Source organism: Oryza glaberrima, chromosome 6, assembly GCF_000147395.1.
Source record: "Oryza glaberrima chromosome 6, OglaRS2, whole genome shotgun sequence".
NCBI lineage: Eukaryota > Viridiplantae > Streptophyta > Magnoliopsida > Poales > Poaceae > Oryza > Oryza glaberrima.
In genome coordinates, this window is record NC_068331.1 from 20,571,209 (window position 1) to 20,588,387 (window position 17,179).

The 17,179-nt window shown below is 41.8% G+C and overlaps 1 protein-coding gene and 1 pseudogene across 1 annotated transcript; one reads left to right on the top strand and one right to left on the bottom strand.

The window, feature by feature from the left end:
• Positions 1–538: 538 nt before the first annotated feature.
• On the bottom strand, positions 539–2,745 carry LOC127775970 (receptor-like protein 52; annotated as a pseudogene).
• A 4,741-nt stretch (positions 2,746–7,486) lies between these two features.
• On the top strand, positions 7,487–10,576 carry LOC127776986 (receptor-like protein kinase 5). The gene is made up of 2 exons (XM_052303518.1): positions 7,487–9,947; positions 10,026–10,576. The coding sequence occupies exons 1-2, from the start codon at positions 7,559–7,561 to the stop codon at positions 10,328–10,330; spliced, it is 2,694 nt and encodes an 897-aa protein (XP_052159478.1). The 5' UTR covers positions 7,487–7,558; the 3' UTR covers positions 10,331–10,576.
• The last annotated feature ends 6,603 nt before the right edge of the window (positions 10,577–17,179 follow it).

Sequence of the window (17,179 nt, forward strand, 5' to 3'; positions counted from 1 at the left end):
ACTAATTCTCATCTCTCACTGTTGTTGCTTACATTATTACTTTTTTTTGCAGGGACATTATAATAGTTACTTATTAGGAGATAGGAATATTACATAAATCTATGGCCATTCACAGTATCACATGTGCTAGTCTTTTAAAGGCATTTTTCTTCTCTATCTTTTGGATGACCTGAGCATGCCGGTGTCGACCACGTCTTAATTAATCCATGAATGAGCTACCAAAACTTCAAATAATATGACATTCCCTGTTCTGTATAGATCAATTTTTATAACAAAATAAATCCGTAATTGTTCACAATTTCATGTAATCCATATTAGAAACTTCGTAACGAAACAAATTCGAGAAGAATCGAAGAACTTATATATGTTAAGGTCATTTCCTTTTCATATCTGATAGATTGATATAATACCAGGGACAAAATTACCTATATACCCTCCCACTTAATCTCTATTTTTGTACCTGGCCCACCATTTTTAAGTATCTTTCTATAGGTACCTTGTATCGTAAACCATTGGATTGTATCGTAAACCATTGGATTGTACCTAATCAACGGTTAACGTGATTTTCAAGTACCGGAGAAAGTCTCTGGAAATCACCCTCTCTATACTTAAAACTCAATTTGATACTCCCTCTGTTTGATATTATAAGTTGTTTGAAAATATAATCATCATATATATTGCCTCGGTTGATCACATTGGATACAAAGTTTCCGGACTCCAACACAAAGGATGGTTAGCTTTAGTAACAGCTTCATTAATTCACGCTGGTACGGAACCAGTGCTTATACGATTACCAGGTAATGACAATTCGGTGAGGTTTGGGAGCTTTGCTTATAGCTCGCCGTCCAGCTGGTTGTTCTCCGCCGTGAACAGACTCAGCTTGATCGCTGTCCTCGGGATAGAGCCGGAGAACATGTTGTTCCCCATCTCAATCCGCTGTATATTGGGCGATATCACGGCCGGCAGGGCTCCGGTGAAGTTGTTGTTCTCGATCACGACCCATTCCAGCTCTGGGAGCAACCATATCTTCTCCGGGAAGTCGCCGGAGAACCGGTTATTGCTGAGCATGAGGACGTTCAGCAGAACACAGTCCCCGAGGTTAGCCGGGAGATTGCCAGAGAAGTTGTTGTTGAAGGCGAAAATGGCGTTGAGCCTCCCGTTGTCACATAGCGTCTCCGGGAGCGAACCGGAGAGGTTGTTGTTCTCGATTCCGATGTAGTTGATGGGCGAGTGCTTCCCGAGGTCTGTTGGGAGATCGCCCAAGATATTGTTGTTGGCCAGATTGATGTAGCTGAGCTTGGGAAGCAGCCCAATGCTCGTCGGGATCGTGCCGGTGAGGTTGTTGTAGCAAAGAAAAAGCGAAGTGAGGTTCCTGAGGTTACCAAAATCTTCCGACATTTCTCCTCTTAGCTGGTTCATAGACAAGTCAATCTCAATCAGATTCACCGCCGTGACGGTTCGTGGCAGCTCGCTGATGAGGGTGTTGTTGTACAGGTAGAGGTACTCGAGCTTCTCATGCCGCCACACCCAGGCTGGAATCGCGCCGGTGAGGTTGTTCGATGACAAGTCGAGTAGCGTAAGCTCCGTGAGGCTGGAGAGCGCCTCCGGAATCTCGCCGATGATGCTCATATCTGACATCCAAAGATAGGTGAGCTTGGTCAGCTTGGCGAACGCCACCGGCACGGGCGCCGGCGCGAACGCGTTGTCGGCCAGCGTGAGGCACTCGAGGCCGGCGAGCTTGCCTATCTCCGCCGCCGGGTACACCCCTGTGAACCGGTTGCTATTGAGGTGAAGCGACTTGAGCGCCGAGAGCGCCGCCACCCCGGGCGGCACGGCGCCGGAGAAGCTGTTCCACGACAGGTTGAGGTGCTCCATCACCGGGGACAGGTTGCCGATGTCACGCGGGAGGGCGCCGTGGAGGGTGTTGTTGGCGAGGTCGAGGAACCGGAGCTGGGAGCATCGGTAGAGCGTCGCGCCGGGGAAGGTGCCGGGGAGGCCGGTGTTGGAGAGGTCGAGCCGAGTCAGGTTCACGAAGTCGCACATCGCCGCGGGCAGCGTCCAGGTGAGCTTCATGTCAGACAAGGATAGCTCCGTCACCACCCTCCCACCGCCGCCGCCGTCAGAGCACGTCACCCCATCCCAGCTACAGTGGTCGCTGGCGGAGTCGGGATCCCACGACGCGAGGCGGCGGGGGTTCCCCCACCCTTTCCTGATAGCCACGAGCGTGTCGCGGTCGCCGGCGGCGAGCTGGGAGCTGCATTCGCCGGCGGAGAGGAGGAGGACGCCGCCGATTACAACTGGGAGGAGGCAAGTGTTCGACATTGTTCCCTTGCAAATGGCGGCCTGATCGAGGCAAAAGTTGTTCGGCTCGGCAGTTATAATCGGTACGTGTGTGTGAGTGCGTGACTTGAAATGAAGTGTAGCAGTCGCTGGTGAGGGCCCACCATTCATGGCAGGGTGGAGTGTTAGCCACGGCGGCGAGCACTTACTCTTAAGCTAGCTATCTTAGACAGTGTTATCGTGCATCCCAACTCCTCTGCCTGCCTTGTTTTGCTTTTTCAATCTACTAAACTGCACGTTTTTTTAAAAAAAGTTGCTTTAAAAAATCATATTAATCTATTTTTCATAAAATAAGTTAGCTAATACTTAATTAATCACGTGTTAATAGACCGCTCTATTTTCCGTGCAAAGAGCTGAGTCAACTCCACCTTCCAAACAAACTAGCTAAATGTTCGTGCTTTCCTACCAATAAAGAAAAAATATCACAATTTTTTAAAATAAATAAATTATATTTTTCATGAAATATGTTATCCATATTTCTCTATCCACATTAATTTTATATATGACTATCCATTCATTGATTTTATATGTTTCTATCCATTCATTAGTTGTCATGTAATATTAACAAGTTCAATGGGTAATATGTAAAAATTATAATAGGAGTAGGTGGGGTGGCAGATTCTCTACCACCACTATTGAAGTTTTTTGAAAAGAGTATAGATAATAAGGTACAAATAGCATTCCAACAAAGAATGAGATGGTGGAGGTAGATCATACCGATAAGAGTAAATGGTACATTGGACTAAATTTTAGGATTACTCATATGTTGTAAGGCATTATCAAATCTTTTAATTTTGGATTAGATTTAATTTTCTCTCCTAAAATTTTCATTTTGGAATAGTAATCAAATCACTGCCTACTGCCTATATACATAGGAATGTTCTTGCTCTATTATTATTCACTGCACAGCTCACCCTTCTCAAGTCCAGCCCATCTCCAGCCGAAAAAGCTATTGCACGAACGTTCGCCGAAACTCTTCTGTATACTTACATGAATCACCGATAGGAGCCAGGTAGTTGCGATTCTGATCACGAACTGATTAGATTTTGGAGTTTGCCAGGCCCGCGGCGACCTCCTCCACCTCGCGGCCCTCCTCCGTCCCCGCGCCGACCGCCGCCCCATGCCGGCCGCCGTCGCCGTGCCGACCGCCACCCCGCGCCATCTCTGTCTTGGCCTTGGTGGGACGGAGAAAGGGGAATTGAGAGTGAGAGAAGGGGAAATAGAGAGAGAAGAGAAGAGGAGGAGGCCGTGAGACACTGACATGTCAGACCCAACACTCCTTAATCATATTTGCACAATAATCACCCTCATAATCCCCCTCTATTGTCATGACACGTGGGCCCCATTATACTAATTTTCTAATTAAACCTCTCCTTAATCCATGAGTTGATTACATGTGGGCCCCACCCAATCCATCCGTCCGCGCACCCAGTCCATGCGCACACGGTCTCTGGCAGCCGGGTCCCACACACGCCAGCTATGGACCGTGGGCTGGGTCTGCCACCTCGCCGCACCACGCACTCGGTAGACCTGGTTTACCGTGCGCCGACTCCTCTCGGCCACTAACAGCGGGCTCCGCAAGCAATATTCCTTTGCAATTAAAGAAACTCCTTTTTCTTTTATTATAAAATCATTTAAACTTGAAAAATCCATATGTTGCAAACCATAATTTCGATTGACTCCGTTCAACTTCCATAATTTTTCTAAAGAGTGAAGTACATGGGCGGTCCCTAAACTTGTGCCGGTGTGTCATCTAGGTCCCTGAACTTCTAAAATGCATTTGTAGGTCCCTGTACTTGCCATGTGTGTTATATAGGTCCAAACAGGTTCTAACCCACTTGATGTGCTGACGTGGCAATGCCACGGTGACGCCTACGTGTCAGTGGAATCCACATGTCAAGCATATATAAAAAATAAAATTAAAAACCATATTTTCTCCTCTTAGGTAGACAGAAAAAAAAATAAAAATTTTAAGGTAGAGAGGAGAAAATATATTTTTCTAATTATATTTTTTTCTATGTGACTGACACGTGGGTCCAATTAACACATATGAACTATCGTGGCATGTCACATCAGCGCATGGAAGGGGTTGGAGCTCGTTTGGACCTGTATGACACCCCAAAACAAGTTCAAGGATCCGAAAATGTATTTTGAGAGTTTAGGGACCTAGATGACACACCCACACAAGTTTAGGGACCGCTCGTGCACTTCGTTCTTTTCTAAAAATGAGATCTATCTAATGTCACCTCTATTTTGCTATGTTTTAGCTAATTTACTAGCTTTCATGTTGATTTTCTCCTTTGCGCGCATAGTTGCCGATCCCGAGGACGTTCCGGAAGTTGTTCTTGACGAGGAAGAACCACTGCAGGACCAAGGCAAGCCACCTTTGACTATATTTCCCCCTATATGTGCAAAATTATGTTGTTTTTAAATATGCATGCCTAGGTTACACGCTAAACAATTTGGCCTCGGTTTGCGAACTCATCCGATGGACCTACCTATTAGTCGCATTTCTATTCTGTAGGCTATTGAATAACATGTCCTAGATAGCTCCACAAATAACGTGCCGATGTCTTACCCTACCGGTATGATCGTCGAGTTAGTTTTGCTTAGCCCTGCTGCAATTGTATTGTCGTGTGGTAAACATGGACTTCCAATCAACTATTCAAAACCTAATGTTTAGTGTCGGTGTATCTGTGAAATAAAGCTAGTTTGCGAACCCTGATGATATGTAGGCTGAGCCTGTGTGGTTGGCTATATATTGTCGTTAAGGACTGATTCCTTTGGAAATTCCATCCGAGCAACTTATAGTGCGACCACACGAGTATTGTGGGATACCCCTGGAAAAGTACTTAGTTAGTCCATGATTATCTTGTAAGCCAGTTGTAGTGGGACAGAGGGGATGAGGAGACGAAGTTGTGTGTAATGAGATCTTTGGCCATATGTGGGCCTGCCTCTATTGTGGCGATGCGGTACCGATAGGTGTACGAGCATCCCTAGTGTACCTAAGTAGACGATGGCTGGGCTTGCATGATGCTTGTCGTGCGACTCGACCGACTATGTGGCATGGGATTTTGATGAACTAGCTTTGGAAGGACCATGCAATGAACTTTCGGTGCCGAGGGGTGACCGGTGTCAGTTTCGTGTCGTGTGGGTAAAGCGTACAACCTCTACAGAGTTTAAAATGTTCGAACAACTGTGCCCACGGTCAAGGGTGAATGTGAGGTGATTCTCTTAGTGTAGTGTTGTTTGTAAATGCTTTGTGAAATTGGTTTGTGGGATGGGAATTGTTTCCAGAGTCAGCCCGTGTGGCAGACAGAAAACTTGAGTGGTTTGGAATAGGTGTGATCTGGGATGTCTGGTGGCATCATAGTGTTTGTAGGAGCTAAAGTGTTGGAGAGAGAAAGATGCCAAGGGTTTCGAGGGATCAGTGTGAAGGGACAACGGAAGTAAGGGGATTGGCATGGGGATAGTAAGAGGGAGGGGTCGAGAGGGCTCCGTGAGGGAGCGATCAGACACGTCTGTTTGCATGCGGATATAACGTGTCGCTCGATTTGATGAATGAAGTATGTAGGTGTAGGACTGCAGTTGGTGAACTATACGGTAATATAATATTAACATATGAGTCCCATTGGTTTTTTTTCTTCTAGTGCCACATGGGACAAAACCAAGTGGAGAAGCCATGTAGGTGTCACGTTAGCCAAAACCATTCTCAATACTACCGAAAGACTCGATTTGTACTAGTTTTAGAAGTTGAGGGGAACATTCATACCCGCTTTCATAGTTGAGGAACACAGACGAAACTTAACCCATAGTTGAGGGAAACGAAAAGGACTTTTTGTTTTGTCAGAAATCAACCAACGGTCTCCTTTTTTAATGGGCCACGGAGATCGACCACTCGAGTGTAATGGGCCGGCAGAAAGCAAGCACTCGAGTGTAATGGGCCAGCAGAAAGGAAGCACCCGAGTGTAAGTAGACCTTCCACTAAAAAAATAAAGTGTAAGTAGACCTTGACTAGGCTGCAAGTCTTCTTTGAGTGCCACGTACTGCACATAATTAACACATCGATCTCTCTCACAACAGTATATTACTCCCTCCGTTTCAGCGTTTCAGGTTATAAGTTGTCTGCTTCGAGTTTAACTAAGTTTATAGATAAATATAGTAATATTTATAATATTAAATTAGTTTCATCAAATCAATAATTAAATATATTTTCATAATAAATTTGCTTTAGCTTGAAAATGTTACTATTTTTTCTACAAACTTGATCAAATTTAAAGTATTTTGACTTTGACCAAAATCAAAACAACTTATAACTTAAAATGGAGCGAGTAGGTTCTTTTTCTACAGTTCTTTGCCATCGTTCAAACCTTCGCCACATTCAATATAAACTCAGTAAATACTCAATCTTAGGATATCTTCTCAACCTTTTTAAGAAAGTGTTGGAGGGAATGTGATTATAGTTACCAGGTGAGGCAAGTCTTGAGATCCAATAACGCCCCTCTTTTGTATTCTGGAGCTACAAATCGGAAGAGTGGCGCACGATGCAGCTGCATTTAGTTACACCTTCCAAGAAACAGAGAGTGGTTATCAAAGTCAATCAGGAGATCCGTAAGACAGTAAACCCTGGCTATTTCAATGAATAATGAATTGCAACATACCAACTTACTGCGTAATATGAAGGGGAATCTTTAAGATCTCAAGCACAGGAAGGTAGCTCTTAGTTGAGGACACAGTGATCTGCTTGAATGCATTCAAACATGGCAAAAGCTTAAAGGTAGCAGCATATATCAAGTATTTCAGCACCTTTTGGATTAAAAATACAAGTTTTTTTATTATAAAACAACCATATATTTTCAAGCATAAACAAGGTCAAGAATGACGTCAGACATACTCCAAGAACCATAGGACTAAATTAGGTGCCTTAACAAGACAGAAGCGCTGTACAAGTTCATCAAAAGGAAATCCTGTGTGACAGAAGCTACAAAAAGATACAGATCATCACAGAATAGACAAATCATTCAAATACTTAAAAGGTCAGAAAGAATAAGGCGTGCAGGCAATAAGAGTCCTAGTCAATGGAAAAGTCTGTGCTGTATTATTGAACCAGTCCTTCCAGCCAATCTGGCAACATTTTCTACCAGGAAGTCATAAATTAATGGATCGAATAGGACCTGCTTTCTCTTTTCATATAAGTAGAGCTTGACTGCCTAACGACATGGGCAAGGTGGCTGCCATGGACAATCCCCACCTTGTTCATACTATCCTCCTAGCACAATCTCTGCTTCTCTTCACCTGCTTGTTCCTCCATTCCAATTGTGAAACAATCACTAGGGATGATGAGAAGGCCGTCCTCCTAAGCCTTGAAAGAAGCTGGGGAGGTTCAGTGACCGTGAATTGGAGCTCTGTCATATACGAAGATCAATGTAATTGGCCAGGTATCAATTGCACAGATGGCTTTGTTACAGGAATCTCACTTACTGGCCATGGACTCAACAGCTTACCAGCGGCTATCTGTTCATTGACGAAACTTTCACACATCGATCTCTCTCGCAACAGCATTTCAGGTTCTTTCCCTACAGCTCTTTACAATTGTTCAAACCTTCGGTATCTAGACCTCTCATATAACAGTTTAGTTAATTCTCTCCCATCCAACATCGATCGGCTATCACCAAGGCTTGTGTATCTCAACCTTGCATCGAATAGTTTATCAGGGAACATCCCTAGTTCAATCGGCCAGCTTAAAGTGCTTACTAATCTATACCTTGATGCAAACCAATTTAACGGCTCCTACCCAGCAGAAATTGGGAATATTTCAGCACTTCGAGTTCTGCGCCTAGGCGACAATCCATTTCTTTCTGGGCCAATCTATCCACAGTTTGGAAATCTAACAAACCTGGAATACTTATCCATGAGTAAAATGAATATCATTGGCAAAATTCCAGCTGCTATGTCAAAGGCTAACAATGTAATGTTCTTTGATTTATCTGGCAACCACCTCAGTGGGTCGATTCCTAGTTGGATTTGGAGTCTAAAGAGGCTGGTGACCCTCCAACTATATGCAAACCACCTGTCTGGCCAGATTAATGCGCCAATTGAATCAACAAATTTGGTTGAGATTGATGTTTCATCGAATAACCTCTCAGGACAGATCCCAGAGGATATCGGTCAGCTTGAGGAACTAGAAAGACTGTTTTTGTCCAACAATCATTTCACTGGTTCAATCCCCGATAGCGTTGCCTTGCTCCCAAAACTTACTAATGTGCAGCTTTTCCAAAACTCCTTCGAAGGCATCCTGCCACAAGAACTGGGGAAGCATTCTTTACTCTTTAATTTGGAAACCCATTATAACAATTTCTCTGGAACGTTACCCGAGGGTCTTTGCTCTAAGGGGGCCCTTGCTTATATCTCTATGTCAGCCAACATGTTTTCCGGTGAGCTTCCAGCATCTCTCTTAAGATGTAACAGTTTGAATTATGTCTGGCTTTCCAATAATAATTTCTCAGGAACGTTTCCAGCTGGCTTAACCGAGGTACAGATCCAAGAGGTTAACTTATCTGGCAGATTGCCTAGCAACTGGGCATCAAATCTGGTAGAAATTGACCTTAGCAATAACAAATTCTCAGGTAGACTCCCAAACACAATTAGGTGGCTAAAGTCACTTGGAGTCCTAGATCTTTCAGAAAACAGATTCTCTGGCCCTATTATACCAGAAATTGAATTTATGAACCTAACTTTTCTAAATCTCTCTGATAACCAATTTTCTGGCCAGATTCCGCTTCTCTTGCAGAATGAAAAATTTAAACAGAGTTTCCTGTCCAATCTTGGGCTGTGCTCGTCCAACCACTTTGCAGACTATCCAGTATGCAATGAACGACACTTGAAGAACAGACTTTTGATCATTTTCCTTGCCCTTGGTCTTACTAGTGTTTTACTGATATGGTTGTTTGGATTACTAAGGATAAAAGTGTTACCCAGAAGACAAAACGAAAATACTACAACACCGCGGTGGAAATTGACAGCATTTCATAACATCAATTTTAATTACCAAGACATTATCTGTGGTCTGGCTGATAACAATCTAATCGGGAGTGGTGGTTCAGGAAAGGTATACAAGATATGCCTTCATAACAACAGTTACAGGTTTGTGGCTGCCAAGAAGATAGTTAGTGATCGGAGCCGGTCCAATATGCTGGAAAAGCATTTTCAAGCTGAGGTTGAGATTCTTGGGTCCATCCGGCATGCCAATGTTGTCAGGTTGCTTAGTTCTATGTCATCCACTGAATCAAAAGTGCTGATCTATGAGTATATGGAAAATGGCAGCTTATACCAATGGTTGCATCAGAAAGATATGCGTAATAACAATGAACCATTAAGTTGGCCAAGAAGGATGTCAATTGCCATAGACGCAGCAAGAGGGCTCTGCTACATGCACCATGATTGTTCTCCACCAATAGCTCACTGTGATGTCAAGCCAAGCAACATCCTATTGGACTATGAGTTCAAGGCAAAGATTGCAGATTTAGGTTTAGCCCGTGCGCTGGCTAAAGCCGGAGAGCCAGAGTCCATCTCAACAATGGTCGGATCATTTGGATACATGGCACCAGGTAAAATTTTCTGATTTTCCTTTATTGTAAACTCCCTAGGATGGCCTTACACAATTGATTCTCCTTTTTTTTTTCAAGAGTTTGGAAGCTCGAGAAAAATCAATGAGAAAGTTGATGTCTACAGTTTTGGGGTGGTTCTCTTGGAGCTGACAACAGGGAGGTTTGCGAATGGTGGGGGTGGGTATGAGAATTTGGCACAATGGGCATGGAGGCGATTTCAAGATGAGGACTTCCAATTAATTGATGTAATTGATGGAGACATACAAGATCCAGCCTACTTGCAGGAGGTGCAATTAGTGTTCAAGCTAGGACTAATTTGCACAGGAGCAAAGCCATTATCAAGACCTTCAATGAAGGAGGTGTTGCAGGTCCTACAACGCTGAATAAAAACCATGCATGCAGCTCACATATTATCTGAATTTAGAATGTTGTCAAATGCTAGAGATCAACACAAAGATGAAGAAAAGGCATGTTTGATACAAGTCTTGAAATGCTTAACATGTTCGATGTTTTATCCAAAAGGGTACTACTACTACATGTTGTATATTATCGATAGCTGGTGAACTACAAAACATAAAAGCTGTCTGAAGCAGTTCCAAACTTGCAATGGAAGCAGAGGGTTTTACTTTAACTGCGCCAACTATTCCCCATATACAAAGTAATAAACTGTAGAATATTTCTAGTGAACCAGTCTTGTAAATGAGCTGTGCACTGCATTTGTCTTTGATCTTTTTAGCTCCAAAAGATGCTACTCTAACCGAAAGAGTCGATTCTAGCAGTAACTCAGGATAACATGATAAACCAAACCATACTCATATTGATTACAAAGTAGAGGACATAAGAAATTGCAGAAAAAAAAAATGGAGGAAACATGAAAAATCTTTTTGATGTAGCACCAACAGAACAGAAAAGTACTAGTAGTACCTTGGGTTTTCTTCGTCGGCGGCAGGACACCAACAGATAGACCAAGGCGCCGGCCGAAAGGATGCTTGCTGTTCACCTGGACAGGAGCTTCTTCGCCACAAATCGCCGCCGGTCGAGGGGAACGGCGAGGGCAACCGCCCGCCGCCGACAGGGGCAGCCGGCAAGAGCCCTTGGAAGTGGAGACGCAGGCCGCGCGCGGGGGCGCCTGGGGCGGAGGCATGACGGGCGCGCGCGCCGGCCGACGTCCGTCCCCCGGACCGTGGCGGCGCCGGCGAGCGACGGCGCGCCGCGGCTTCCTCCGTTTCATCTCGATTGTGGGGTGAGTCGTGTGATGGGCCTAATCAAGAGAGGATTTGGGCCATGGGCCCGGAAAGCAACACCTGTCGGCCCATATATTTATTGCATCACTAGCTAGCCCAAAATCGATCACATGGTTGCATAAATCAAATCACCACTCCAAAGGAGGTATGTGGAGAGATAATTTTATTTTGGAACATGATACTATGTTAGAAATAGCTACATTTTATTTAATGATAAATCTAGTAACATCAATTTTACATGATTGATTTTTTTTATTTTTTTCTATTAATAGTCAAAGTTAAAAATTGTTGACTTGTTACTATTATAAAAATGTTTATATTTTAGGACGGAGGGAATATATTGTTTTTTTAGGCTAGAAATCAAAATTTGTTCCGTACCGCACTCTCAAAGATGATAGACAGTTGTAAGTAGAAGGACATTTATTGCTGGAATTAAAAATAGTGATCAAAATATGTTCTTTTTCAGAACATGATCAAAATATGTGGATTTTAGTTAATTGTTTTAAAGTATCTTTTTAATAAATATTATCGCAGGGCAGACGATATTATGGTCCGCCGCCTAGAAGTTGGAGATGGGCTCGTCTGGAAAAATTGTTTATGAATATTGTTATCAGTGATTATAAAATAAACACCGTATGTTAGTATTTTTAAATATGAATTTAATAGTAATACGTACATAAGACTTAACATATGGAGTACTTATACTGTTAATTTAATTGGTATATAAAAGTTATAAAAGATTGTTTTTTTTTAAAAAAAGAAACACCAACCACAATGTAAATCCAAGTACTTTTAACTAATCAATTTCTTAGAAGGAGAATAGCAATTTAAAATTAAGCCAATGATCACAGTGACTGAAAGGGAATTTTCCGTTATCCTTATGGCCCGTTTGAGAGGGCTCAACATCTAAATCTAACTATAAGAGTGATGCCTTGAGCAGAGCTATATGGAGCAATCTGAATCCCGTTCCACACTCTAATTCATTTTTCAGATCCGCTCTACCCTCTTTTCAGGTGAAGCTTAAACGTATTAGTTGTGCTCCAGTGGTGTACCACCCCAGGTAACCACGTACCTAGAGTGTCGCACCAAAAAATCACTCAAACCACTAACTTCCAAAGTTATTAGAAATTTCGGCAGAGTCTCCCCTGTAAATACGGACATCCACGACAAGCAATTATAAGTTAAACTAATAACAATATCATTCCCACAATGCGATCCATCCTTATAATCCATGGGGAAGAAACTATTAGAAATCTAAAAGATTATTACAAGACCGAACCATGATATAGTTAAGTATCATCATGGACCTAGGCAATACAGTTTGATAGTGTGCAGATAAATGTGTATATAAGGGTGCTACTTCCCGCCCATGCATGTCGGTCTCAATATGTACCTAAAACCAAATAAAACACAAGAATGAATATAAAAATACTCAGCAAGTACAATATGGAACTACAAAACACATATACACATCATTGGCAATAAAGCATGAACAAAAGGCTTTCTTTCTTTGATAGGGAACATATTTTCAAACACTAAGTCAAAGAAGTTAGTAGTTTCCATCCCGGACAGGCATGAATTGAAATAGTAGTTTCCATCCCGGACAATAGTGAATACATCCTAGCATTTGCCGGCAAAGCCGAGTAAGCATGATCAGCGCTTACCCACAGGAACTTGAATAAAGAACCAAATTGCACTCCTATGACTGCGCATGGTCCTTGAATAATTGAAACCAGATTCAAAGAACCAAATTGAAACCATATTGCACATCCATGGCAAGCAGGGAACTTGAATTATTTAAGCATAACCAGAATCCAGAATATTAAAACAAGAATAACATCATACACAAAAGATCAACTTGAAATCTAAATGGCATGAACAATAATATGAACATAAGCAGTTACTTATCACGTAGAAATATATCAGGAATAAATAGATAGAGTAGACAATCCATGAATTACACAATTAGTTCGCCATGCACTTGCCTCCAACGAAGGATTGGTATCATGCACAATCTGATAGACCACCACCTAATCACAAACAAAACCTCAGCAAACACATTCAAACATGCGTATAAAACAATGAAAAAGGTGAACCTACTGCCCCATCCCATCAAAACTCAATAACAAGGAACGCCGCTTGGACTATACACAAGACTGCTGCTTCAAACCTTTATATCTTGATATATGAAAAGGCTATGACTGAAAATATATACATTTTGAAAATCTACAGAACAATACCTACAACTTTGATGTAGAAAGCATATTTTTATTCTTCCATTTAAATGGTCTAATTTGCGCTTGAAAGCAGGCTTCAGAATCTGTCCAGAATTTCAGACAGTCCACACTAAAACAACCATAACTGAAGTTCTACTCGCCCAATCAGGGTGTACTTTACCAATATGGAAAGCTAAGAAAAACCTCTACAACTTTGTCTATAGGCGGCCTTGCTGATTCTACTGTTTAACCCCTCCAAAAACAGTTCAATCTACTACTATCCAGATTATGACACAAAATCAACAGTCATACTAAAAAAAATTATATCTCCTAAACTACTTGAGATAAAATCACTCCCTTTGGTCAGAAGATAGATCCAAACATTATCTACAACTTCCTAGTTATATACTTTTGCAGAAAATAACATTTAGAGCCCCGAAACATCGAAACACTGAAGCACTGCAAATCTGCCCACATGCAGAACTGCAACAAACCGAACCGCAACTACCCAAACTCCTTCTCTAGCCTTCCCTAACCACGAATTAAAGCACTAAAGCCATGCTAGAACAACTGATACAACAAGGGGATAAGCCTCACCTAGGGTTTCTTTAGAGAACTTGTGAGGAGACAATAGGGAGACTCCGGTCTAACCCCTCCTTCTACTCCTCTCCTCCTTCTCGCTTCTTGATCCAAGCTATGAAAGTGGAGATCTACAAAGAGCAATTTGTTGTAGATGGGAGAGATGTGAACACAGGAGGAGGGGAGGAAGGAGGGGCCGGCCAGGGAGAGTTGTGGTGGCACTATGAGCGGAGGTGGGATTCGGTTCCCCTCTCTTTAGGTTTTAGGAGAAAACTAATGGGCTAGGTTTATGGGCTTTCTCATGTTGGCCCAATTCTAAAGATATTTTTCTTTTAATTATTTCTGTTAACATCTTTATTTTAACAAATCAACCCAAACTAAAAAAATCTAAATATCTTTTAATACATGGGATATTACAAGTGGAGTTGAAGCTGAAGCTCTGCTAAACATGTGTTTAGTCTTTAGTAAATAATATATAATTGTTTATATTTTAGATGGGAGGTAGTACCTAAACAACCCGATCATGTTGTAGCAATTGAATGACTCCCCAGTCCACACGACATATATAACAAAAAGCCTGAGTCGGTTGGTTGGTTTGGTTAGTTGAGGCTACTACTACAGTCTACACTGCACATCATATATATGATCAGCTTGCATTGCTCATCAGTTTGCCAGCCTAGCTAACACAGTGCAAAGCATGCATGCACTATTTCCTTGTGTCTGCCACCCCTGAGCAGCAGCAAGTTAGCTCTCTGCCACCTCTCCCTCTTGTATACAACTAACACTAATAATCATCACGCAGACATTCATGAATCTGTCTGAGTCAGGGTAGCTCACTTGCCCTCTGCCAAAGTCTCTACATGCATAAAAACATACACATACATAACCACCCAAGTTAAAGCATGATCTGGCATGCATACATGCAATGTATAAAATGCCATAACTAAGTAATCCTCCTTCAAATTTCCCTATCTAACAGAGGTTAATTAATTTCTAGTGGTGAAATAAATTGAGTACAGTCGCCCATTGGCATGATCATCAACGGTCTAGTATGCACCAGGGTGGTCATCTCTAGCACTGATCTTTTCTACTCTTTCCATAGGGACATAACTTGACACATGATGTAGAGTTGGTTGAGCTAGCTATAGACTTGAACAGTTGACAGTTTGTCAGCCATCAAAAGGGCTAGCTCAATTGAGAGGAGACACAGGACCACCATGCTATCACCAACCATGCATAAACTGAAGAAAAAGATCGATTAACTTCTGTGGTTTAATTCCCATGCAGAGAGATATAGGAAAATTAAAAGTGTCTCAACTAACCTACTATACGCCGTCGATCACAAAACAGTGGAATACAGAGTATTATGCAGAGCACATGAAAATGATGTGGGTAGAGTTGTCATCATAGCATTACTTTAACTTTTTTTTATTAGGTTCTACAAATATTTTAGATTTAAAGAAATGGAAAATACAGGTCAATTAAAAGGAATTCGCGTTTGCGTTGATGCCTCTCTTACAACATTCTTTTGTGACCAGATGGAGTATTACAAACTAAGTATACTCTTACCCTAATTTTGCAAAATTTGAGATATGCCACCCGTATCTCAATGACATGTAGGACCCACATGAGTCAATGACATGTGGGTCAGGGTGGCATATCACAAATTTTGCAAAATTTGTATGGCATGGTTCAAATTTTCCCTACAAACTAAGTATATTCATAAGGTTAGGCACTATTATAGAATCGGTTTTTGCATATGGCCAAAACGTATTTTCGCTGATGGTTAGCTGACCCCTCATGGGACTAAGTGTATGTGAAAATAGCAATTTTCACGGCCAGCCCACATGTGATACACATTTTCACAGGGGTTGTTAGAGCTACCCAACAGCTGACGGCATTCTATAGTAGCACTGAGGGCTTGTTAGAGCAAAGCCTGATAGCTATCCTATACTACACTCCTAATCCTAGAAATTTAGATTTCCGCGGAAAAATGTGGCTCCAACGGTACTGCTATAGATGTACCCAAAACTTGAAAACCTCATCTATATAGTGTATCCTGCTCTCCACAACTCGAGAGTCCTCCTCGCTCCCGATCCGTGGATCCGAGGGTGAAGCGTGTAGGATCGTGTTGGTAGGGAGGGGCAATCATGTTCAATGCAGGCTTTTGGTAGTTTAATAGAGCCCACTTATCAGTTTTATAAGCAATTAATCTGTTACAAAGATAAATATTTTCACGCCACAAATTTAGGATTGTTGAAAACAAAATTTTGAGGATAGATTTTTGGCTATCTCTTGGTGATGCTCTTATACACTAATCCATATCCATTTCAATATATATAAGGATTTCTGCACATGTCCAGATACATTTTAAAAACTGTGCAGAAATCCATATATTTTGGAACAGTGGAAATATATATATATATATATATATATATATATATATATATATATATATATATATATATATATATGCTAGAAACATTAATTACGTGTAGTCCCTTTGTTGATTTATGTAATTTCAAGATTCAAACTTTGTGATATTTCATATTTGACCAATTTAATGCATAATCCAACAAAATTGTCAACTTACTCACCCAAAAGAAATACCATTCTATTCATATTTAAAAGCACTTTCTTGTGATGACCATTATGATTGATTTGTATATTGTTTGTTTACACACTCTATATGTTTGTCACTAGCTATGTATAGTACTGATGTTAGCCGAAACCTGAGCTGTTCAAGGGTCCAACGAAAAGGATAGTTTACGAGGTATGGCAGCCATGTTTGTGCTTTCATGCATGATTAATTTAGCAGGCCGGCACAGATGCTATGTATGTATATGCATGCACACGGATGGACTATATATATAGATGATTAACTATAGTTGTATATACCATTGATAAGTAGGGGATAATTTTGTATATGTTCAATTATACTCCCCTTCCAGATGTAGTCAAGCATCCTTCCAAACATGCAAAAGTATTAATGGAGAGACAACAAACTAAAGCCTGCGAGCCTCCGGTGCTTGCAACTGCATATGTCGAGAGGTGGTTCGATTAATTTGCTTTCGATTATATTCGTCGTCGTTGCCAATTGGGTGATCGACATGCATGGATGGTCCCAAGTGCGTGGCTTGTCAGGGGAACATGGTGAGGCATCACATCATGCTTAATTATGTGTGTGAATCGA

What these genes read in the sequence shown, in the direction of transcription:
- LOC127776986 (XM_052303518.1), top strand. Translation starts at nt 7,559, where the DNA reads ATGGGCAAGGTGGCTGCCATGGACAATCCCCACCTTGTTCATACTATC. An exon ending in ATTTGGATACATGGCACCAG is followed by an intron (nt 9,948 to 10,025) that starts GTAAAATTTTCT and finishes TTTTTTTTCAAG; the next exon opens with AGTTTGGAAGCTCGAGAAAA.